The sequence below is a fragment of the Dasypus novemcinctus genome, chromosome 5, assembly GCF_030445035.2.
Source record: "Dasypus novemcinctus isolate mDasNov1 chromosome 5, mDasNov1.1.hap2, whole genome shotgun sequence".
Lineage (NCBI taxonomy): Eukaryota > Metazoa > Chordata > Mammalia > Cingulata > Dasypodidae > Dasypus > Dasypus novemcinctus.
The window spans coordinates 119670093-119694519 of record NC_080677.1 but is presented as its reverse complement, the minus strand read 5'-3'; the positions used below and the strand labels follow the sequence as shown (position 1 = coordinate 119694519).

Below are 24427 nucleotides of genomic sequence, written 5' to 3'. Positions count from 1 at the left end.
ATTTAAAAGATTTAAAGTATTTGTCTTATTTTTTGAAGATGTGTCATACTTTTTTGTTTCCTTTCATATCTTGAAATTTTTGGTTGAAAACAAATCATTTCAAATAATTCAATGTGGCAACTCTGGAAATCAGATTCTCCCTCCATTCCAGGGTTTGTTGTTGTTGCTGCTTGTAGTCGTAGCAGTGGTCTGTTTGTTTAGTGTCTTTTCTGAACTAATTCTGTAAAGTCTGTATCTTTGTTGTATGTGGCCACTGCAGCTTATTCTTGATTAGCTAAGCAGTTAGCTAATTCTTGAATGGAGATTTCCTTAAGCACCTGGAAGCAATGAGTCTCCTGGTCTTTACTGAGGTGCTCTGTGTGCATGTTGTGGGGCATGGCTTTAACATTCAGCCAGACAGTTTACAACTCTGCCTTAGCCTTCACTTCCTCCTTGCCCAAAGCCTCAAGAACAGCCAAGGTTAAGCATTTAGGGCCTTCTAAGGTCTTTCCTGAGCATGCTCACAGCCCAACACATGTGCTTGGCCTTTTAGATTCCCAGGAATATGTGGGATTTTTTTTAAAGCCCCAGGGACATCTCATTTTTCAGCTTTTCCTTTTAAGCTTTCTCAGTCCATTGTTTGGCCCAATTGATATCCATTGCCTCAGGCATTTTCACAAATGCCCCAGAGGAGAAGCCTTTAGCAATAGGCTAGTTCCAGTGAGGTAGAACAAAGATAAGTCTGTCATTTGGCTTATTCCAGAGACAGATCTATACAGATCATGTAATCACTCTTTTTTGAGGATGAGACTTTGAAAAAACCAGCCCTGTCTGCTCCTACAGGACTGATACCAATATGGGTGTTATTTTTTCAAGGTTGCCATGGAGATGGAGAGTGGGAGAAGGAATTAGGATAAGTTAAAATAGTGTACATTTTTATTGTTCTTACTGACACTTAGCTGCTTGTTGTGACAAAATGAACCCTGGGCTGCTGCAAGGCTTTGGTTAATTTCCAGAGTCCTGAAAAAGTTGATTCTGACAATTTTTGTCAGTTGTTGCTTTATGGATAGCAAACTTCACTATCACCCCTCCTTTTAAAAATGTTGTTTTATTGCAAAACCATATGAAAACAAGTTAAATTCAAGAGAAAAACTGCTCATTGCCCCATCTCCTAATTAAATAAATTAATTTACATTTGTCCATGCTACAATTTAGCCCTCATTCATACACTCCATACATTTTACATTTTTGTAGTAATAATAAAGATAGAATGCTATATTCATTGTAAGTAATTGCTCTACCATAGGTATTTTCCCCCGCAATTTTGTCACTCTTCATTTTCCCTTTTCTACTTTCCTAGTACCTCCTACTGCCTACTCTCTAGAGCCAGTGAAAACAGCTTGTTTTATTTCATTCCATATCTTTCTCCATGCTCTTTCAAACACATTCTGCCACACCCAGAGTTAGGGTTTTCTTTGTTTTTGATTTAGTCATTTCTGTACGGTTTTCTTTTTCCTCTTAGCCACACATCATGCATGTCCTTCTAAATAAATGGATTTAAAGCATGCTTGTTATAGTTTTAAAACAACATGAAAGTGACCAGTTACATTTTCCCCAACAAACCCGCTCCCCCAACCAATCACTTTCGTAAATAACTTATATACCGTTCCTTTTAGTTCTAGAAGATTCCCAGAAGAAAGATTGCTGGGTCAAAGGTCATGCACATTTCAAATAGCTGTCCCGGGATTACTTTCCTGAAGGGCTCTAAAAATTCACATTTCCATCAGCAATGTGTGAAAGTGTCCCTTGCTCTGTGAGTCCTTAAATATTTGTTCAATTTTTAATTAACAGGGGTGGGGAGAAATTAATTTCCTTTTTAAAAGTTTATTTTATATTCAAAATAAAGGATTTATTGCGTGCACTGAACATTTACACCCATTTTACAATGCGGTAGGAGTGACTGTTTTCATTCGTTTTGGGAGTTGGGACCCATGTCGCTTATATGTGAACCATCCACAAAGTGCAGGTTTTAGCTTCTTTTACAAACGGTGTCCCCGCCTGCTCCGCAGATTCTATCGAAAGGGAATGGGACTTCCCGAGGGCTGTATTTCTGAAAGCGCGATTTCCGACTCCATCAAGGTCAGGCCTGACGGCCTCCGACGATGGGCAAGTCAGATCGAGTGTCCTCCCAGGCGTCTCCACCACCGTTATCTAGGTGAAAGCGCTTTGTGACTCTCAAAGCGCACACCCGGAGGAAATGATTATTCTTTAACATGCCAAGGGAACCACTTTTAGGGAGTTTTGAGCTGAATCTCCCAGAAACCCAAAAAGGCCTTCTTGGGTTCAGACCCAGTAAATGACCTCCGGGTCGGGGCCCGCTGGCGCGCGGCCGACGCGCCCAGCTGGGGGCACTGAGGCCGGAAGGCGAAAACCGCCGTCAGCTGAGGCCCTGTGGGCGTGGCGAGGCGGTACAGGGTCTGTTTTCTGCGGGCAGGGGTAGCTTTCGGTTTCGTTTCCAGTTGCGTCTCCACCCCAAGGGAGCAGCCCGACGCGCCGGTCGTACGCCGACGGCGCCCCGCACCCCCGCCGTCCGACGGCCACAGGCGCTGGCAGCACGCCCCGCCAACCAGGCCATGGCGCAGGCCGCCGTCCTCGGCGAGGTGACCCAGGTGCTGTGCGCGGCCGGGGGCGGCTTGGAAGTGCAGGAGCTGCGGCGCCGGCTGCCGTCGGGCATCGGCGCGGACGCGCTGGAGCGGGTGCTGCGGGAGCGCGGGCGCTTCGTGGTGGTGCAGCGGCCGGCCGCGAGCGGTGAGGCGGCGGCGGCCGAGCGCGTGGTCCTGGCCGCCTCGGCGCTGCGCTTGTGCCGCGCCCACCAGGGCGTCAAACCCGGCTGCGCGGGCCTCTGCGCGCAGCTGCACCTCTGCAAGTTCTTGGTCTATGGGGCCTGCAAATTCCAGAAGGCCGGGTAAGGGGCCGCGCCCGGGAGCCGCGACGTCGACGCCGGGCTGGGCTGTTGGGGGCGGGGCGGGGAAGGGGAGAAGGGCCTCGAGCCGCCGCCCGCCGGGACTCTCTTGACGCGTTAAAGTTAGAGGAGACCCGTCAGCGAGCGTTCCCCGGCCTCGCCCACTTATTTCACGTCAGCGAACATTTCCTCAGCGGGTCTACCGGTTGCGTGTCGCTGGGACAAGCGGTCCCCTCCGGCTCTTGAAGTTCGGGTGACTGAGCGTGAGGTGGCGGCGGGGTTGCTCTGGGTGTGACCCGAGTGGAGGTGGAGAGGGAGGAGGGGTAGAGGGTCGTGGCGGGGGAAGGAGGGACGATTAGGGAGGGAAAGGGCCACGGCTCCTCAGGTCTCCAGAGCTAGACGACCCAGAGCTTTCTTTGCCCGGCAGCCGGAAGGAATCTTTAAAAACCTCACTCAGCCCTTGTTCCTCATCTACTTAAAAAGCTGACGGTGACTCGGGCTGCGTTTGGAGTAAAATGCTAGCTCCTTAACCGTTGCCAGCAGCCTGCTTTAGGAACTGGTCCCCGCCCTCCCTGCAGTCACTGTCCCTCCTGAATGCCTTTCTGCTCTTGGAACGCTGCTCGCCTTTTCTCATCTGGCTGTGCCTCGAATGGTTTGCCCTTTAGGAAGAAGATATCTTAGGTAGTGGTGTGGCTGATTTAGAGGAGGATGTTAGAGAAACTTAGGAAGCTAGTCTAGTTGCCTAGGAGAATTTCCTTCCTTCCTTCCAGAAAATATTTCTTCCTCAGGTCAGGTCCTCTTGTCAGCATGGAGTGGGGGCTTTGCTCCATGCTGTCATTTGAGGACCTAGGTTGACTAACCCAGGCTCTGCCATCCTCAACAACGTGGCTTTTAAGGCTGTTCTGGGTATCAAGTTCAAGTGGGCGGATGGAAAAAGACAGAAAGGAGAGGGCTGCATGGGAGGTTTTAATGGGCCACATCTAGAAATGGTAGCTCTCCTTCCAAATCTAGAAGCTGTCCCATGACCCTATCTAGATACAGGGAAGAACATACATTATCCCCAGTAAACAGCTGCCCAGAAATATCTAGATGAGAATTTTCTGAGGCCCAAATAAGGAATTGGAATTTAAGAAGGGATGTATTGGGGAGAAATTTCGTAGAGAGTGAGAGCTGGTAACTGTGTGGTGGTGACAGGATATGAAGGAGATGATGACGCCCAGGTTTCTGCTCCTATCCATGGGGAGCATTGTTGACTGAGAGGTAGGGGAGAGATTTCAGTTTTGAAGTGTGTCCAGGAGGCAGCTCTCCAGGTCTGAAGCTTGGGAGGAAGACTAGAGCCAGAAGGGGGCTGGTTTGGGAGTTGTTGGGTAGTGTATACTGTGACTGAAGCTACGGGAGTGAATGAGATCCCAGTGGTGTAGTGCGAGGCCTGAAAAGAGCTGAGGGTGAAACCCTGGGGAAGTAGCTCTTGAGAGACTGCCTTTGGAAGAGCAGCAGCCAGAGAGAAAGATGACTCAATAAATGGTTATGTAGCAGGTGGATGATGCATGATGTAATGATTATGAAAGCTGGTGGATCTTTTTAGTGTCATTATTTGGTTTAAAAAAAAAAAGCCACCTTTTTCTTAAGATAGTCCCCAAAATTTGGGGTCAAATTTTACTTATCTTGGAAATTTAGACATCTAATATTTACTGGCCTAGATGAGTGAGTTTTCTTTTTCATTCTCCACCTTTTGCCCTTACCTTTTACACAGGAATTTCTTGAACCTTTCTTCTCTGTTTCTGGGCCCGGTTGGGGAGGAATGGGAGTGCACATTTTCTGTGTTTTTCCTGTGACTCTTGTCTTCCTGAACTGTAGGGTCACCCCTTTCAAAAATAGATCATCAACCCCTTTCAAAAATAGATCATCAACCCGCTTTTGTTCATTGCTGACAGCTGGCAGGGAATCCCCAGCCCCTGATTCCCAGTTCTGTGTTTACGAGGCAGTAGAGCCTGGTGGTCAAGAGCACAGTCTCAAGAGCTTTGTTTGAACCTGGCTCTGTTCTTGCTTGCTAGGTGACCTTGGGGAAGTAACTTTACATCTGACATTCAATTTCCTTATCTGTGAAATGGAGATAATAATATTGCTCCCCTCAGGCTTGTTGTGAGGACTGCACAAGTTAATTCATAAAACGTCAGGCAAGTCCCTGGTACGTGGTAATGCTCAGTAAGCTGTAGCACTAATAATCATCCATCATCTTTATAATTATTAGGTATATTTGACTCTGGCAGCACCAAGTTTTTACCATTTTTAGCCTGTCTGCTTAGAATGTTCTTTCCTCTCTCCTTTTCTGGTTCCTCCTCAGCCTTTAAGAATCCAGCTCAGTCAGACTTTACACCTTCCAGGAGTTGTCCTCTGATTTCTTCTTTATGTTTCTCCCCAACCCAGGCTGGCTTAGGTGCTGAGGTGTTCTGGGCCTTGTACTTTCTACGCCAAATTAGAATCATCTCTGTCATCTCCACTAGATGAGAGAAAGAGAGGCATCAAAAGTGACTTCAAGGTTCTTGGCCTCTGTAACTAGAAGGGGGAAGTTGCCTTTGACTGGGAGGAGCAGGTTTGGAGGGGAGTAGATCAGGGGTTCAGCTTTGGGATGCTTATTATAAGTTATTCAAGTAGAGCTGTTGAGTGGGCAGTTGAGTATTGAGTTAGCGGATTGTCCCTCAGTACCTGAATCAGTGTCTTTTACAGGGTGGTTGCATAAATGTTGTTTTGAATGAAAATTTGTTTCACAGATGCTCAAGCAAAAGCCATTCTCTTTCTACTTTACCACTTCCATAGAAAAGGAAAATGTGGGAATGTATTCCTCTGCCTAAGAAGAATCAAGTCCTGCTACCCTTTCTATTGTGGAATTGACTTCTTCCTTAAGCAGGAGAGGAAATCAGTGAAGATGCATTTCAATAACAGAACTATAAGATGCCCCAGCAGTTTTTGGCAAAGAAAGATTTAAAATGACTGGGGGTGTCCTGGTTTTCAGAAATGGGAGGGGTGAAGGCAGTTGGTTCTGTGAATAACCCAGGTGAGTGTAGCTCCTTTAGGCTTCTTCCCTTGCAGGGTAATAGAGAAAGTAGAGCTGTTTCACCCCTCTCCCTGAGCACTGATGTGGCTTTAGACACGGCTATGGTGTGTCTGAGTCAAGCAAATACTTTTCTTCTGATTCTTTTGGTTCCTGGTGTCCCAGGCAATTGTTTAAAGGTTTATCTTTGGAGCTTCAGAATGTGGTGCCAGCGCCTGCCTTGTAGTAAGTGATTAACAAATGCTTGTTGATTGAAAGAATGGAGGGTGGGCCTTAGGTGGACCCTTGGAGAAAACATTTCATCTAGCCCAGCGTGTTTATGTATGTGTTCACCTATAACCATGACGCACCCCTGCTCATTTATTCAGCAAATGTTTAAGTGCCTACTAAATGCTGAGGGCACCTTACACGCAATGCTATGTGACATGAGTGATTGAGACACTGTGACTTTCCTTGAGGTAATGGCCGTGTAATTCTCATCTGATACCTGCTGAGGTGTGCTGTCCTGAGTCCTAGAATTTTCAGGGTACTCTTTGTAAATAAGTATGGTAGTTTCTCATGGCATGTGCTTGCTGGTTGTTCTCTGGTGCTTGTAAAGAACATTAGGAAATATGTTGAAGGCTGAATTTACCAGCACTGCTTCTTTGCAGGAAGAACTGTAGGAACGATCACAGCTTGAAGACCAATCACAACCTGAGTGTGCTGAGAACTCATGGTGTTGACCACCTCAGCTACGGTGAGCTCTGCCAGCTCTTGTTTCAGAATGATCCCTGGCTTTTGCCTGAGGTGAGTGCCAGGAAGGGGCCAGTTTGTTTGCATGTAACAGGAGAGAGGCCAGAGGGTTGGATGATAGGGATATAGTATGGCTGAAGAGTAGCTAAGGACTGACCGCATTTTAACCAAGAACTGCTGCATGGAGGAGACCTGGGTTTGATTCCTGCCTCAGCTGCATTCTAGACCTGTGACCCTGAGCCAGCTTCATACTATCTTTTTTTTAAAAAAAGATTTATTTATTTATTTATTATTTCTCTCCCCTCCCCCCACCCCACCCCAGTTGTCTGTTCTCTGTGTCTATTTGCTGCGTCTTCTTTGTCCATTTCTGTTGTTCTCAGCAGCACGGGAATCTGTGTTTCTTTTTGTTGTGTTGCGTCATCTTGTTGTGTCAGCTCTCCATGTGTGCGGAGCCATTCCTGGGCAGGCTGCATTTCTTTTGCACTGGGCGGCTCTCCTTACGGGATGCATTCCTTGCATGTGGGGCTCCCCTACGCGGGGACACTGCTGGGTGGCACGGCACTCCTTGCGCACATCAGCACTGCGCATGGGCCAGCTCCACACGGGTCAAGGAGGCCTAGGGTTTGAACCTCGGACCTCCTGTGTGGTAGACGGATGCCCTAACCACTGGGCAAAGTCCGCTTCCCAGCTTCATACTATCTTGAAGCCTCATTTCCTTCTGTGCCATTTGAGCTGGCGCCTCCTTGGCAGGGCCTTCGTGAGTTTGGGGGAGCCTGTTTGGGCAGTCCCTGAAGCAAGATGTTACTTTACACACTACTGAGGGTGATGAGAGACTACAGCAGGAATTATAACCACACTGTTGAGTGTTGCTGGACACAGTTGGTATGTGGAGAAGCTTTCCAGAGCTGTTGACAGGCAGATGATATTCTTGCTGCTAATTCAATTGCACCCAAGGAATTTAGAACTTTAGTTCATGTTTAAAACATTTGGTTGTGTTTCAGACATTAAACACTAGGTTTCAAAGCTTGCTGTAATGGTTGTACCTTAGGTCAGGTCCTCTCAGAAGCAAACTCCAAGATGAAATTAGAAGTTCAAGCTATTGGAGGAGGAAGCGGGAGAAGGTGGGAGAACTTTGGGCAGCCATGCATGTCTGACATTTATGGAAGGAGTTAGGGGAGGGAGAAGGATTGGGTAGAAAGAGTCTCTGACTGTGCAGTTCCCTTGGAAGGTCCCCAGGCCACCAGAAAGTTCTCGCGCTAAAGTCACTATTGGAGGACTCCTGTGTCTCACAGGAATGGGCCTGTTTTAGTCATTAGTTTTTGGCTGAAAGCTTGTGGGAAGCCTGTGGGAAGTGTGGCTTTGGTGTCAACAAGGTAGTGGGCCAGACAGCTGCAGCAGAACCTTCAGTTAATTTGCTCTCTACAGCAGGCAGTCTGAGTGGGGCATTTTCAAGGCCAGCACAGGTTATGTGTGTTGCTCTTGCACTATTTCTGGGTTGATGTAACAGAAATTAAATTGGTATATTTTAACGTAAATACTTCTATATTATTCAATTAAAATAGCTCATGTGGAAAAAAGTACTACCATGTCATAGTCCTGGCATGTAATAGGTGTTAACTGTTTTGTTTTGCCTTTTGAAAATTAGCATTCATTTAATTCAGAAAACTTTTGACTATCTACTTTATTGGTTAAGCACTGGTGATAATGAGATAAAAGGCCTAGTTCTGCTCTCCAGGAGTCAATTTAGTGGGTGAGACAGACAAATCAGTGGATGGTTGCAAGGTGGCTTTTCAAATGTTCTAACAAAAATCAGCACTGCGGGCTGTAAGAGCACAGTCTGAGGGTGGTAAGTGGGAGGGGGTCAGGGAAAGCATCCTGGAGTTAGGTGTCTGCTCTGAGCCCTGAAGGATGCATTTGGGTGAGGCAGATTAAGGGGGCGGAGGCTTTCTAGACAAAGGGAACACAGAGGAGGAATACTGGCATGGTTAGGGACAGCAGGAAGTTTACCACCACCTGAGTGTCAGGTGAGAGGGGAAGAAAGAGAAACAGGTAGGCAGAGGCTCTTCCACATGGACCTTTTATATCACGAGAAGGACTGTATGTATGTGTGGGGTTTGTGCTTAGAGAAGTTTTGGCATTAGCATTTTGTAAAGATCATTTTGTTAACGGGGAAAAGCAGATCAGAAGGTATGAAGCAGATGTAGCTCAATGGTTGAGCGCCTGCTTTGTATATGTGAAGTTCTGGATTCAATCCCTGGTATCTCCTAAAAAGAAAGAAAAAAACCAGAAGGAGTTAAGTAGTGTGGCAGGTAACCAAGCAGGAGCATGTATAGCTTTGTCTGAGGAATAGTACTACGTTCTGTTTTGCTAAAGAGTTTGAAAGGATGGGTGTACAGGTTGACAAATGGGAGCTGAGACCTAGCTTTCCAGCTCTGTCTAGTCACCTTACCAGATGTCTGGTTGCAGGTGGTGGACTCCTGACTTGAGCACTGCTATGTGTAAGCCATTGCATTAGCCACTTCCTATGTTACTCATTTAATCTCTAACAGCTCTGTGATGTAGTTGGCATTATTCCCTTTTAGGGTTTAAAGAGCTGTGGAGTAGCTTGCCAAGATCATGTAGCTTGTGCGTGGCAGAGTTGAGGTTAGGGCCCAGCCCTCTCTCTGGCTTTTCTCCTTGAGTCCTCCATCTCTTAAGTGGGGTCTTTGCTTCTCTAAGTCTGGGTTGGGTTCTGCAGACCTCTGGTACATTTCTACATCTTATTAAATACAATGCTTGTGAATCGAGTGGGTGGGCCTTTGGTGATTTTTGGTGTGCTTCTCTGGTTCAGGAATTTGGAGTGTAGAGGAAAGGTAGCAGTTGTTTGAAGTTCAAGTCCCAGCTTTTTCTACCCAGTTCAGCAAACACTGTATTGCCAGATGCTGTTGATAAGCTTTGTGATCTAGAGCAAGTCACTTAACTTCTCTGAGTCTTGGTTTGCTCTCTTGAGAAATGCAAGGGTTGTATTTTGCCCTAAGATATATTAAATCCTCTGCCTCTTTGACTCTGATTCACAAAAGAGAGTTGGAGACACCTAAGCCTGTATAGGGAACAGTTGCTGAGTTCTCGAGAAAGAGTGTAGGTAGATTGTAAATAGATTATAAGGGTTGTTAGGAAGGAAACTGGAATGCTTCTATATGATTTATATTAAAATGTTTCATGTAAATGGAGCAGTCTGACATTTTGAAGTTCTTTGGATTTTACCAGTGGGGAGGGGCTTGTTCTGAGCAATCTGCTCACTCAGTTCCCATTTTAACCTTTAAAGGTATGTGTGCAGCCATCCATCTAGAATTAGGGAAATTCTCGTAGTCAGGAGTTGTTTAGTCCATATGGCCATTAGGACCCTTCCTAACCAGTGGGCTGGTCAGTAGGGAGGTAGGGTTGCATAAGCCCTTCCTAAGCTGCTGTCTTTTTTTCCTTCTCTATCAACAGGTCTGCATACATTACAACAAAGGAGATGGACCCTATGGCTCATGTTCCTATAAAAGGCAATGTATTAAACTTCATACCTGCCAGTACTTTTTACAGGGTGAATGCAAGTTTGGCACTGGCTGTAAGAGATCCCATGATTTTTTGAATTTGGAGAATCTGGAAAAATTAAAGAAGTTGGGCATGAGCTCAGACCTAATGAGCAGGCTGCCTTCCATTTACAGAAATGCTCATGACATCAAGAATAAGAGCTCTGCCCCCAGCAGAGTGCCTGTTCCTCTTCCAGGTTCACAAGGGACTTCTGGTAAGGCTCGTGGGAAAGTTCTGCAGGCACTGAGATGGGGTTCCTGGGTTCCAGTTGGCCATTAAATGGAATGCATGACTTGGGGCAAGTCTGTGCTGTGTTTACTGAAATGGAGTTATCCCTTCCTAGCTTGTGGAGCTATATTGAAATCATAGATGTGAATGATTTTAAAAAGCAAGATATTCTAGACAAATGTGAGTTGGTATTGATGATGAATAAATTCCAGATGTGCATGATTTGCATTGGAATGGAAGACTCTGCTCTTCCCCCAGTACAGTTGCCCCCTAAACCCCTTCGAGAGCTTGCCTTTCAATGAGGGACCCTAAAATTAGGAGCACCATGCTGCACAACTCCAGGAGCTTCCTTCACATTGTATTCTGTTTTGATCTAAAAAAAAAAAAAAAAGTGATAGAATTTTGGCATTGGCAGTCTTCTTGACATGAGTAAATGGAATTGTTTTAGTAATTGTTAATTTGTCTGCTTTACTCACTGCTTATCTAGTAGTTCCTGGCCCATAGTAGGCACTAAAAAACATTTGTTGAATGAATGAATGTGCTAGGGTACCTAATTCCTTTTTAATAGAATGTTGCTAGACTTAATGACTGGTGAGTGGTGGAATTTTGAGCAGAGGTTGTTTATTTAATAAGTATGAATGGATACGGAAAATGAATGACCTTATTTGGGAGGTTATGAAATATTAGCTTCCTTTTCATTTTTCATTATAGGCACGTGGCCGACCATTCTGTTTAGCCTCTCTCTCGTTCTGCAGATTTGAGTGCTTGCTGTGTGTTAGGCACTGAACTGGGCCCTGGTCATACCTTGGTGACTGTGAAACAAGGCTCCACCTGGAGTTCACAGTTAGATCCACTTGTATAGCTGTTGTGATATCTGGTTTTTAATAGCCCACTTCCTAAAATATGAGGTGGTGCAAGACTACCAACAAACATTTATCATACTAATATTATTAACTGAGATTTACATTTACACTTTTTGCTGATTGTATGTGTTTTTTCTTTACATTTCCTTCAATTATTTTTGCCTCATTTCTTTCAACTATAAGAATCCTAGCAGTAGACAGGTTTTGCTTTAAATAGATCTTTAATAGTGTTGATAGGACTATGGCCTTGTAAGAAGAGGGAGGAGGGATCTGCTCAGTGTAGTCAGATCCAAGGAGCAGCCACTCTTGGGGGAGAGGAGGAGCATGATCTTGAGGATCCCAGAGGTGTGGGTTTTGAGGTCCAGCCTTTTGCTTGGCCTATAAAAAGAAAATAGAAGATGACTAACAAAATAAGGGGTGATACTAAATAAATAGGGACGGGTGGCTAATGAGTTTTATATGCTTATTTGGAGGTAGGTGGGTGGACAAATGTAATTGTTAGGGAAGGACTCATAACTTACATTTCTTTTTATATTGAGATTCTTATGATTAACCTAATACTTATTAAGGAGGTATATTAGGGTTCTCTAGGGAAACGGAACCTACAGGTAAATAGGAGATTTTATAAAATTGTCTCATTTGACCATGGGGATGCACAAGTCCAAATTTTGTAGGGCAGGGTGCAAGCCAGGAACTTTTATAAAGTCCTCAGTGAGTTCCCCAGGAGACACTGGCCGTCTGAAGTAGAGATGGGAATTCTTTCTCTGAATGCTGAAATCACTTCTCCTTTTAAGGTCTTCAGCTGATCCTAGATGAAACGTCATTCATGGCTGAAGGCACTCTCCTCAGTTGATTGTAGATATTACCAGCCATAAATGCAGTCAACTCACTGATGATTAAAGTCCACGAAGTGGCCTTGAATTACACTTAGCCCAGTGCTTCCTTGACCAAACAACTGGGCACCATTGCCTGGCCAGTTTAACACATTAGTCTAATCATTGCAAGGTGGAATCATTCTGATATGTAGACTTCCCATTTATTGCCTTTTTCCTGGTATTTCTGAGTATTTCAAATAGCTCATTAACAAGTATTAGCTGTAGAAAATCAAATTTAGTTATAAAAGGTAGCCCTCCACTTGCCCTTCGGGGTCATGGAAGGATGTAGCTATAGAAGGAATCTTAAGACACCCCATATACAGGATAGTGGTTCTCTTCCCTTTTGTAAAATGGCCTGAGGCTCCACCCATTTACGTTGTGATTCAGTCTGGGGTGGAGCCCAGGCACTGGAATTTTAAAAAATGTTTCCTGGTGGTTATATGGAAAGCCAGTGAGAAAAATCCCTCCTGGACTGTCTGACTTCCTGGCTTTGGCAAGCAGCAAGGTGGCCTTAGTCTCCCTGCCTCCTCAAATAGTAGAGGGCCCCTCTTGTGTTTGAGGGCACTTTCATTCCTAACATTATATGATGTTATGAAGTTACCTTGTCCACTTTTTTCTTGTGCAGAGTGATGAATGAATCTTTTTTTCTCTCCTTTGGTAAATGAACCACTCTAACCCCTTATCAACAACTTTGATAGAAACTGATACATCTTTGTGGTGTTTCCTTATAGAAAGAGGAGATAGTTCAGGTCCTGTATCCCCAAATGCTTCCAGCCATGAGGAGAGTGATGAGATTTGCTTGTACCATATCCGGAACAGTTGTAGCTTTCAAGGTAAGTCAGAGGAAGCCCTATCATCCCATATGTGGGAGGGATAACTGGTTCTCGTTCCTGAGTGCCAGAGCTCTCAGGTTCAGGGCCATTCTTAGTGATGAGCTAGTTTGGCACTTTTACCAAACCAGTTTTAAAGCTGTTGTTGGGGATGGTAGGAATTGAGTTTCTGAAAACAGACTGTAGGTCAGTTTTTTGAGAATCTAATCATTTGATTCATTCAGCAAATGAGTGTCAAGTGCTGACCCTTGGTCAGCATATTATGGGATCACAGACCTGCACGAGACGGGGATACTTAGACTGGTGGGAAGAAAGATAAGTGTCATGTATTCAGGATAATAACAGGGATGCCTTGGAAACTAGAGAAGCCCTTGAGTTAGCTCTTGTAAGATGAGTAATTGTTTAAGTTGGGGGTTTTTCTTTGTCGCTTCAGAGTATTGTACAATCTCTCTTTTTATCAGAAGTAATGTTTCTTTTGTGTATGTGTGCCTCTGTATTTTTATTACATCTTTGTTTTCTTCTTACCGCTGTCCTGGGCTTTGACTGAAGAAAGATTCCTTCTCAAATTCAGTGACTTCTTTTAATAAAACAACAACCAAAACTTCTTGTTTCATTTCAATCTTTAAAAATTACCGAAGCAATTCGTGAATACTTTCACATTGCAAAAGAGTCAATAATACAGAGTCAAGTGTGGATGTCCTCCTTCACCCTTTCCCAAAGGTAAAGATGTGTTATGTAGTTATGATTTTTATTTTATGTATATTTAAAACAGATGGGAACATCTGATACATATTATTCAACCTGCTTTTTCATAACCTGGAGTGTTAGAGACTTTCCTATTTGAGTACAGGTAAATTTACTTGATGTTAAAAAACAACTCCCTAGAATTTAATTACACTGATGGTCCCTTGAGCATCCATATACATATGTCTTTGGGCCCGTGTGAGCATTTCAATGGGATAGATTCCTGGAGATAGAATTGCAAGGTCAAAGAATACATGTCATAGACACACATCTGTATATATACGTATAATATTTATTTTTAAGATTTATTTTTTATTTCTCTCCCCTTACCCCTCCCCCCCCAGTTGTCTGTTCTCTTGTCCATTTGCTGCATGTTCTTCTTTGTCTGTTTCTGTTGTTGTCAGCGGCAGGGGAATCTGTGTCTCTTTTTGTTGCTTCATCTTGCTGCGTCAGTGCTCTGTGTGTACGGCGCCACTCCTGGGCAGGCTGAACTTTCTTTCGCGCTGGGCAACTCTCCTTACAGGGCACACTCCTTGTGTGTGGGGCTCCTTTATGTGGGGGACTCCTGCGCGCATCAGCACTGTGCATGGGCCAGTTACACATGGGTCAGGGAGACCCTGGGTTTGAACCATGGACCTCCCATATGGTAGGAGGACGCCCTATCCATTGGGTGAAGTCCGCTTCCCTCTAAGTATATATCTTAAAAATCAATGTTATTGAGATACAACTTAAATATTATACAATTTGATGAATCCCTTTTAAGAATATAGTTTCGAGTTTTGGTAAATGTTTATGCTCATGGACCCATCATTCTCTTCAAGATATGCAATAGTTTCATGACTTCAGAAAGTTCCTTTATGCTCCTTTAGTTATTCCTTGTCCCCAAATCTCCAACCCAAGGCAATCAGTGATCTACTTTTTGTTACTGTAGATTAGCAAACTGTAGTTTTGCTTATCCATTTATATGTTGGCGAACATTTGGGTTGTTCCCAGTTTTGACCTTTAAAGCTATAAACACTCATGTACAAGACTTCATGTGGGGGAAGTGGACTTGGCTCAATGGATAGAGTGTCCGCCTACCACATGGGAGGTCCATGGTTCATACCCAGGGCTTCCTTGACCTGTGTGGAGCTGGCGCATGTGCAGTGCTGATGCGCACAAGGAGTGCCGTGCCACGCAGGGAGGGCAGTCCCCTGCATAGGGGAGCCCCATGTGCAAGGAGTGTGCCCTGTATGGAGAACGGCCCAGGGCGAAAGAAAGTTCAGCCTGCCCAGGAGTGGCGCCGTACACACGGAGAGTTGATGCAGCAAGATGATGCAACAAAAAGAGACACAGATTCCCGGTGCTGCTGACAAGAATAGAAGCGGACACAGAAGCACACACAGCAAATGGACACAGAGAACAGACAACTGGGGCGGGAAGGGGATGAGGAGAGAAATAAAGAAAAAAAAAAAGACTTCATGTGGATATGTTTTTCCTTCTCTTGGGTAAAGACCTAAAAGTGGAATTACTGGGTTATATAATAGGTGTATGTTTGACTTTATAAGAAATTGCCAAACTGTGTTCCAAAGTAGATATGATATTTTTCATTTCCACCAGCAATGTGTGAGAGTTCCACTTGCTCCACATCCTTGCCAATACTTGGCAGTCTTTTAAATTTTAGCCATTCTAGTAAGTATGTAGTGGTATCTCATTGTGGCTTTAATTTGCATTTCCCTGATCATTAATGGTTTTTAATATTTGTTTTCACGTACTTATTGGGCATTTGCAAATCTTTGGTGAGGTGTCTGTTCAAGTACCCTGTCCGTTATAAAAAATTAACAGCTTTATTGAGATATAAATCACTTACCATGTAATTTACCCATTTAAAGTGTATAAATCAATAGTTTTCAGTATAGTCACAGAACTGTAGAATCATCACCACAATCAATATTACACCATTTTCAGTATCCCAAAAAGAAACCTATACCCATTAACAGTGACTCCCTGTTTCTCCTCAGTCTCCACCCCTTCCTCCATCCATTCTGTCTCTATAGACTTGACTGCTCTGAACATTTCATGTAAATGGAACCATACAACGTGGTCTTTGTGACTGTTTTGTCCCTTTTTATTGGACTTGCTTGCATTACTAAGTTATAAGAGTTTTGAGTATTCTATATACAAATCTTTGTCAGATATAGTATTGAAAATATGTTTTTCCAGTCTCTGTGTTCCACATTCATTTTCTTTATGGTGCCTTTTGAAGAACAGAAGTTTTAATATTGGTATTTACTTTAATACTTTTTTCTGTTATGGTTTGTGCTTTTTGTGTCCTAAAAAAAGACTGCCTAGGGAAGCGGATTTGGCCCAATGGATAGGGCATCCACCTACCACATGGGAGGTCCAAGGTTCATACCCAGGGCCTCCTGACCTGTGTGATGAGCTGGCCCACGCACAGTACTGATGCGCACAAGGAGCACCGTGCCATGCAGGGGTGTCCCCCGCGTAGGGGAGCCCCATGCGCAAAGAGTGTGCCCTGTAAGGAGAGCTGCCCAGTGCAAAAAAGTGCAGCCTGCCCAGGAATGGTGCTGCACACATGGAGAGCTGACGCAGCACGATGACACAACAAAAGGAGACACAGGTTCCAGGTGCCGCTGACAAGAATCCAAGCAGACACAGAACAACACACAGCGAATGGACACAGAGAGCAGACAACTGGGGGGGGGAGGGGATGGGAGAGAAGTTTAAAAAAAGCAACAAAACAAAAAAAAACCTGCCTATTCCAGGCTCTTCTTTGATGCTTGTCCAACTTAATGCTGGACCTTTTGAGTACATTGTCTTTAACTGATCAGATATTCTCACGTCTTCTGTGTCTGAGTCTTGCTCTGCACATGTGGTACAACTTTCAGGATAGCCCTTTTATGTGCAATTGTTTCACCTCTGTTTCTTCTTTGGAAACCCTGATCTGTTCTGTTTGTTTTTGTGGAGAATTTTCTTCCCAGCATCTGTGGTATAAGTTCTTTACCTCACTCAGTGCTACCTTTTCATTACACTTTTCAATTCTGGGACCCATCTGGTTTTTTAAAATTTTTTTAAATTTTGAGGTTTTTCTGTCCCTGAGTTATTTCCCCATTATGGTATCCCACCCTTGGGAGCAGGTTGGGGTCAATGTTCATGAAGGAGTGTTTTTTTTAAGAGGATCTGGTAGTCAGAGACTGGGCTGAGAGTGTGCATCTCCTTTTGCCATAAGTTTTTCCATGGTCTCTTTTTTCTGGAGGCCCTTTTATATGAACTTGCTCACCGACTGCTTATGTTCCACCCTGGGTATCTGTGGACTTGGATCCCTGTGCTGGATATGTGTGGAGTTCTAACTCACTGCTGTGAATAATTATGTAGTCTGAATCCATGGCTTGAGGTCCCTGGGCCTTACTGCATCTGTATGACTCTTAAGCATAGCAGACAGAGTGAGGAGGAGGGGTCCACACTGGCAAGTCCAAGTTGTAGATCTACCTTTTTTCATTTTCGTTTTTTGGTTTTTCTTTTTTCCCTTCATTTCAGCATTTGTGGAGTCCTCCAGTCTCAGTCATCCTTCAGAGTTCCAAGCAAGTGAGCGTGTCCTTTTATTTGTTGTTTCTGAGGGGAGACTTTTCCAAGGAATGTCTGATGTAACCATGATGTTGTCATTCTCTCCTATGATTATTTTCCTAGAAATTTTGTAGATTTAGCTTTTATGTTGAGATCTAGGGTCCATTTTAAGAGAATTTTGTGTATGGTTTGAGTTGAAAGGTTTGAGGTTCATTTTTTCCCAGATGAATATCCACTTCTTCCAGCACCATTAAATAAATGGATCCTTTGTCAAAAATCAGTTGGTCATGGGAACGATTCAGAGAAGATTAGCATGGCCCCTGTGCAAGGATGACACGCAAATTTGCAAAGCGTTCCATATTTTTAAAAGTTAAAAAAAAATTGGTCATATTTACATGGTTCGATTTCTGGACTCCTCTTTTGTTGCATTGATATGTGTATCTGTTCTTATGCCAAATCCCCATTGTGTTGATTATTATAGCTTTATTCTAAGTCTCAAAATCAGGTGAAGTCCTCGAACTTTGTTCATTTCCAAAATTGTTTTGGCTATTAGAGGTCCTTTTCATTTCCATATAAGTTTCAGAATTGCCTTGTCAATTTCTGCAAAAACTTCTGCTGGAATTTTGGTTGGGATTGCAATGAATCTGTAGATCATTTTAGGGGGAAATGACATCTTAATGATATTGAATCTGCAAGTCTATGAATAAGCTCTATTATTGCATTTGTTAATGCCGTCTTTAATTTCTCTCAGCGGTGTTTGTAGTTTTTGGTGTATATGTATTATATATATTAAATTTATCCCTGAGTATTTCATGTTTTTCGATGCTATTGTAACTTTCTTTTTCTAATTGTTTATTGTTAGTAGAAGATAGAAATTTAGCTGGCATTTATATATTTACATTGTATTCTACAACTTTGCTAAATTCAATTATTTGTTCTAAGAACTAGTTTTGTGGCTTCTTTAGGCTTTTTGATATGTATAATCCTGTTAAAGACAGTTTTACTTTGTTTCTAATTTGTATGCTTTTTATTTCTTGCCTTATTGCTCTGACTAGGATTTTGAGTATAATGTAGGGTAGAAGTGGTGAGAGTGAATCTCCTTGTCTTATTTTTCATCTCAGGTACAGAACATTCAGGTTTTTTTTTTTTTTTTTTTTTGCTTGTTTATTTGCCAATAAACGTGATGTTAGCTTTAGGTTTTTCATAGATACCCTTTAGCTGATTCAGGAAGTCCTCTTCTAATTGTGGTTTACTGAGAGTTTTTATCATGAATGAGTGTTAAATTTTGCCAAATATCTTTTCTACCTTTATTGATATGACTGTATGGTTTCCTTTATTTTGTTAATAGGTGAATTATGTTGATTTTTGAATGTTAAATCTAGCATTCCCAGGATAAAACTTTTTTAAACATGATGTGTTCAGTTTTTTGCATATGGCTGAATTTTGTTTCCTGATACTTTGTCCATGAGGGATATTGGTCTATAGCTTTATTTTCAGTAGTATCCTTGTCTGGTTTTGTTATTAGGATAATGCTGCCCTCAGAAAATGAGTTAGGTAGTGTCCTTGGAGTTTTAAAGATATTATTCTACTGCTTGTTGTGACCTGTGCTGCTTGTAGGAAGTCTGATTGAAACTCAAGTTCTCATTCCCTTGTGGGTAGGTAATCTGTTTCATTCCCAGCCCTACTCCATTTAAGGCATAAAATGTTTTCTCTTTAGTCTTGCTCTTCTCTCACTTAGAAGCTAATTTCCAGCTCTTTATCTTTTTGCACTATGCTTTGGATAAATCAGTTGGGTTGACTTTTCAGCTTACTGATTGGATTTTCAGCAGTGTCAGTTCTGCTGTCCACCCCCTCCCATTGAGGCCTTTTTATTTTGTGGATCAAATATTAGATTTAAAATATTTCTGAGTGTTGTTTTTCATGATATCCTCTTTGCTTTAAATCCAAAATAACTTCTCATATTTGTGAGTGTAATAATTAAGCTATTACTCTTTCTGTTTACTCTCTTTCCTTAGATGCTGATTCTTCTGTTTGAATTTGGTGCCTCTCTCTGTGTTATTTTTCCTCATGTGCTGGGTGATTCTTGATTGTCTAATCATGTTGGTATTTGAGAATCCCTGATGGTGAGTGCTGATTTTAATTCCAGGCCTTTGTCTCTGGTGATAATGGGGAAGAGGCAGTATGTCCTGTGTGGTGTGATGAGCTGCTAATATGTATCCCAGGACTGGGGTGGGTTTTGGTGGCTATGCTTTTCTTCACATATGCAAGTTTAACTGGGAAGCAAATAGCAAGTCAAAGTAAGGAAGTGCCTGCTCTAGTCTCAAAGCAATAGTTTGATTAGTTTCATTGTGATTGGTCAGGTATCTTTCTTGTTCCTTGTTTCACTGAATTTATAAAGCTCCCAGATCCTTTGCATTTCTGCAGTAGTTCTCTCCAGCATATTTTGGATTTTTTTTCTCTTTATCTCCATCAGTTTGATTCTTCTGCTTTATAAATTTAAGAGTTCTCTAATAATTCTGATCTTTTGATGGTACTTTTTATTGTTTTCTCTGCTTTAGGATTTATTCTATCTTTTCTGTCATTTCAGAGGGTTTAAGGAGGAAAAGGAGGTGGATGTCAGCACTTAGTCTGCCAAATTCATTTGTTTTCTGTGACTCATCTTCTAAAAAGCCTGTACTCTGGAATGCCATGCCAAATGGAGGAACATAAGAGTAAGGGAAAGGAGGCTGAGAGTGGGGATAGGAGGAGAAGGGGAAGTGAGGCAGAGAAGGTGCCTTTCGCCTCCATCGCTGTGCCTGGGCACAGTTCTCACTAGCTGCTGTCTTTGTGAAAGGAGTCTTTGTGGCCGTCTTTCCTGGTCACCACCCTTCCCCCTCCCACCCAGCTTGTGAATCTGTGCATCACACTCAGGCTTCAGTTAAGAACCGAAAATCTTGGACCTGCTCTTTGACTATAGAGCCGTCCCTTGACCCCTGTGTCTTTCCTGGAGAGATTTTAGCCTGGGAGACCTGTGAGTGGTATACCCTTCCCAGGGTGGTTGCCTTCTAGCAGGGCATTCTTATTCAGACCATCTGGGATTCATCTGTGCTGGGGTTTTTATAGGATACCTTGGTGCGGCCTTTCCTTCCATCCCTGATCATTTCACTTACTTGGTTATGACTGCTGGCCTTATCTATCCTTTATTGTAAATATTAGCTTTGTCGTACACATAACTTGTAGAGAGTCTAAGAGGTTTCTTGGCCTGGTGTGAGCCATCCACCTTTGAACCGTGGACACATTAGGAGAGCATAGGTTCCTAGTGCTGGCTGTGTCAGTCTTGTTGAACTTAGAAGGATTTCATCAACTGGGTGTCCTCTCCTCTTTGTTCCCTGATCCCTCCTTGCCTGGTGCTCCTGCTGCTCCTGTCTGCCTAGCCCCAGGCCTGGTCTTTGACAAGCCCAAGAAGCCTCCTCATGTTCCTTCATGGAATTGTGCCCCCCACCCCCCCACCCTCTATCCCCACAAGGTACACATTTTCAGAAGCTCTGAGAAAGAGGTGATATTGAGATGTGTTTGACATGAAGCATACAAGTTTTGAAAATTTTTATTTTTTTCAAGTATCATCTTAGCCAAGCTTCAATATTATTATCTTGAAAGATAAATTAAAAATGTCCAAGGGTAGGCAGTAAGAAGGAAGTCACATCTCTTTTCCCCAACATCCAGGACACCTCCAGGAAGTAGTTATATTACCAGGCCTTTGGCTATCCTTCCATAAAGATTTTATACCTTATTCTATGTCTTTCAACTTAATAGTGTGTATCTTGGAGATAGATCCATATCAGAGTGCAGAGTCTCCCATTCTTTTTCTTCCTTCCTTTCTTCTCATAACATCCCACTTTATGAATGTACTGTAGTCTTACATTGGATACTGATAGGTAGAGAAAGGGGTGTTGGCAACATTCCAGAAGGAGGAGCTGGCATGAGCAAAGGTAAGGCAGGAAGGAAGTGCAAAGAATGAAGAGGGGAGTGAGAACCTGGTGCCCAGGAGGATCATAGGGAAGGCATAGGCCAGATACTAAAGACCTGGACTGTTGTGTATATAGGCAGAGCAGTGTGTGCGAACCTGCAGGGACATGGGAGATACGTAGAAGGAGTGGGGTGGGCATGGTGGCAGCTAGAAGAGCGTGAAGTGACTTGGACTCCACACTGACCCATCTTGGGTTCAATGTGTTAAGGTTGGGATGAGTTTCTAGTAGTAATAAATTTAGCTTGATCTTGGGTGTGACTTCTACCTTGTCACATTCCACATGAATGGAAATATTGAGGCAAACTTCCTCCTGCAGGGATGGAATCTTTGACCTTCTAATGATCAGATTCTTTACTATCATAAAATGAAACTCACAGATAACATACCCTATCAACATACGTATTCTTAAAAATCAATGTATTTTTTCATCTTCTTTATCATAAAATGAAACTCATAGATAACATACCCTGTCAACATACGTATTCTTAAAAATCAATGTATTTTTTTTCATCTAATTGTGAAAAAGGGAGGAAAGGTAAATTTATTTAATAATATTTTAATATACAAATGCTCAGGCATGACTTCAGGAAAAAAAAGACTCCCCCCCAACTTAATAAATTGTCTCCAGGTCAGTGGGTGGCATACCCATTGAAAACCACGGGACTAAGCATCTCATGTGTTGCCAATGTGTCTGTCTTTATATTTTTATTTTAGATAAGTGCAATAAAGTTCATTTTCATCTGCCATATCGATGGCAATTCTTGGATGGAAGTGAGTGGAAGGATTTGGACAGAATGGAGCTTATTGAAGAGGCATATAGCAATCCCAGAAAAAACAGGTACGAAATGTCACTTGTCTCTGTTTTTGTGCTTGGACTTTTGTTTGTGGTATAGGAAGTTGAGATATAGCAGTGTTTAGTTTTGATGGCCTTGAGTTTGCAGGCACTGGGGTGTATGTTTGTATGTGTATATACACACACAGTGTTCATTTCCTGGCTGCTAACACAAATACCATACAATTACCTATGGCTTAACTATGGGAGTTAATTGGCTCAAAGTTTCAGAGGCTAGATGACTTGCTTCCTCCTGGTATCTTCTGACTGGCTGGCAATCTTTGGGGTTGCTTGGTTTTTCTTTTACATGGCAATGCATATATTAGTATCTTCTCCTTTCTCTTCTGGGTTCCCCTTTGACTTATAGCTTCTGACTGTTCCCTGTGCTTTCTTTTTCTGTGCCCAGTTTCCTTTGGTTATAAGGACTTTAGCCATAATGGGTTAAGGCCCACCCTCATTCAGTTTGGCCACACCTGAACTAATAATATCTTCAAAGGTCCTGTTTACAAATGGGTTCACACCCATGGCATCGGGGGTTGGGACCTACACATGCCTTTTGTCTGGGATATGATTCATTCCCCAACAGTCCCAGTACACAGCCTGATCTGGAGGTAGTAGTTCTTGACTGGAAATTGGAAGTCAATGTTCTTACTGTGATTTGATGGCTCTGTTCTCCCCTTCTCTCCTTTCAGAAAGGATTTATGGGGAAAGGAAAAGATAGTGCCAAGAAAAAGCAAGGTCTGATTACTGTTGTTGAGATCCATCATGTACATATATATATATATTTTTTGAGTTACAGTCACATCTTTATTTAAAAATCTGATTTGCCAACTTAGCGTTTTCCACCAACTTGGGGAGCAGAAACCTTCACAGTCTTCACAATCTTTTTATTTAGGTACTGCCTATCTTTTTATTTAGGTGGGAGTCTTAGCAGCAGCCATTGCTATCTTTTTAGATGCCTGTTTAGCCTTTCTTGCTTCTTTGGCAGCCCTGATAGCTTGTTCTTGTTGAGTCTTTCAAACTTCAGATTTCTGATTCCTCTTGGCCATAATATCTGCAAGGGATGCACCAGTGATAGCCCTCTGGAATTTTACTGCATGGCGAGCTCTCTCTTTTTGAATTTCTTCTGACCTTTTTATGCTTTCTTCTGTAGAGGACAGTCCAGTTTATCTGCTGAGGTTCCTCTTGGAAAGGAACGCCAATTTGCATTTTGCATTAAGAAACTGGAAAACCTTCCTGGTGGTCCTCGCATAGTGCTTCCCATGTCCAAGATATATATTGTACCCACTGAAACTGCAGAGCTTGACCTTCATGGTTACAGACCCCGAGGAACAAGGAAAGACAGCAAAGAGCCATATACTTCTTTATTAGTTCGTTATTATGGAAAATCAGGCGATAAATTTGTGAAATATTAGCCTTTGGTCTCCTAATGTTATACAGCTAAGCATCTGTTTGTTTAGTGTTTATTTTTAACTTTATTTTTCTAAGTGTGTCCCAGTATTTTCACTTAGTCAATTCAGAATAAACAGGGAACTCCCATGTAGCCTCATTTTCAAATGCTTATTACATCCTGAATTGAACTTTCTAAAATATTTTGCCAGGAAGAGAGAATTTGAATGTAATTTTTGAGTAGATTAAACAGATTTGTTCTTGGACTGTGTATTAGTCAACCAAAGAGTGCTGATGCAAAATATCAGAAATCTGTTGCTTTTATAAAAGGGTAGAAGCTTAGAGTTACCAGGCCATAAAGTGTAAGTTACTTCTCTCACCAAAGTCTGTTGCCATGTGTTGGAGCACGATGGCTGCCAGCGTCTGCAAGGGTCCAGCCTCCCTCTTCCTCTTATGGCTCTGTGGTCCCAGCTTCTTCCAGTGTCAGTTGTAGTCTGGGATAAGTCTTGTCTCTCTCCTGGGGCTCATTTCTCTCTGGGCACAGCTGCTGCTCTGTTCTCTTCACAAGGTTAGCTGTAGACTCTTAGGCTCTCTCTCTTCCTGGGGCCTCTGCCATGTCTATGGAGCTGTCTCTGTTCCTCTGTTCTCCTCCTATGTGTTTACTTCTTGGGGCTCCAACTCAAAACTCCAACTAACTCCTGTGCCTTGTCATTGTCTCAGTGTACTACTAACATGGCCCAACCAAAGCCCTAATCCTAATTTAATCAAGTAAAAGTGAAATCTCTGAATTCAGTACAATCTAAGGATATCGCT

The 24427-nt window shown here is 42.9% G+C and overlaps 1 protein-coding gene, 1 non-coding gene and 1 pseudogene across 2 annotated transcripts in view; 2 read left to right on the top strand and 1 right to left on the bottom strand.

Moving 5' to 3' along the window:
* The first annotated feature begins 2454 nt into the window (after positions 1–2454).
* The window catches only part of PARP12 (poly(ADP-ribose) polymerase family member 12), a 65261-nt gene continuing 43288 nt past the window's right edge, over positions 2455–24427 (top strand). Inside the window, exons 1-5 of the mRNA XM_058297467.1 lie at positions 2455–2944; positions 6644–6779; positions 10197–10497; positions 12981–13082; positions 22108–22231. Coding sequence (XP_058153450.1) covers positions 2613–2944; positions 6644–6779; positions 10197–10497; positions 12981–13082; positions 22108–22231 — 995 coding nt within the window. The 5' untranslated portion in view covers positions 2455–2612. The remainder of the gene's footprint in view (positions 2945–6643; positions 6780–10196; positions 10498–12980; positions 13083–22107; positions 22232–24427) is intronic.
* Positions 17649–17752, top strand: LOC131278632 (U6 spliceosomal RNA). The gene has a single exon (XR_009186015.1). It is a non-coding gene; the product is annotated as a U6 spliceosomal RNA (small nuclear RNA).
* Positions 23058–23541, bottom strand: LOC101442909 (large ribosomal subunit protein eL24-like; annotated as a pseudogene).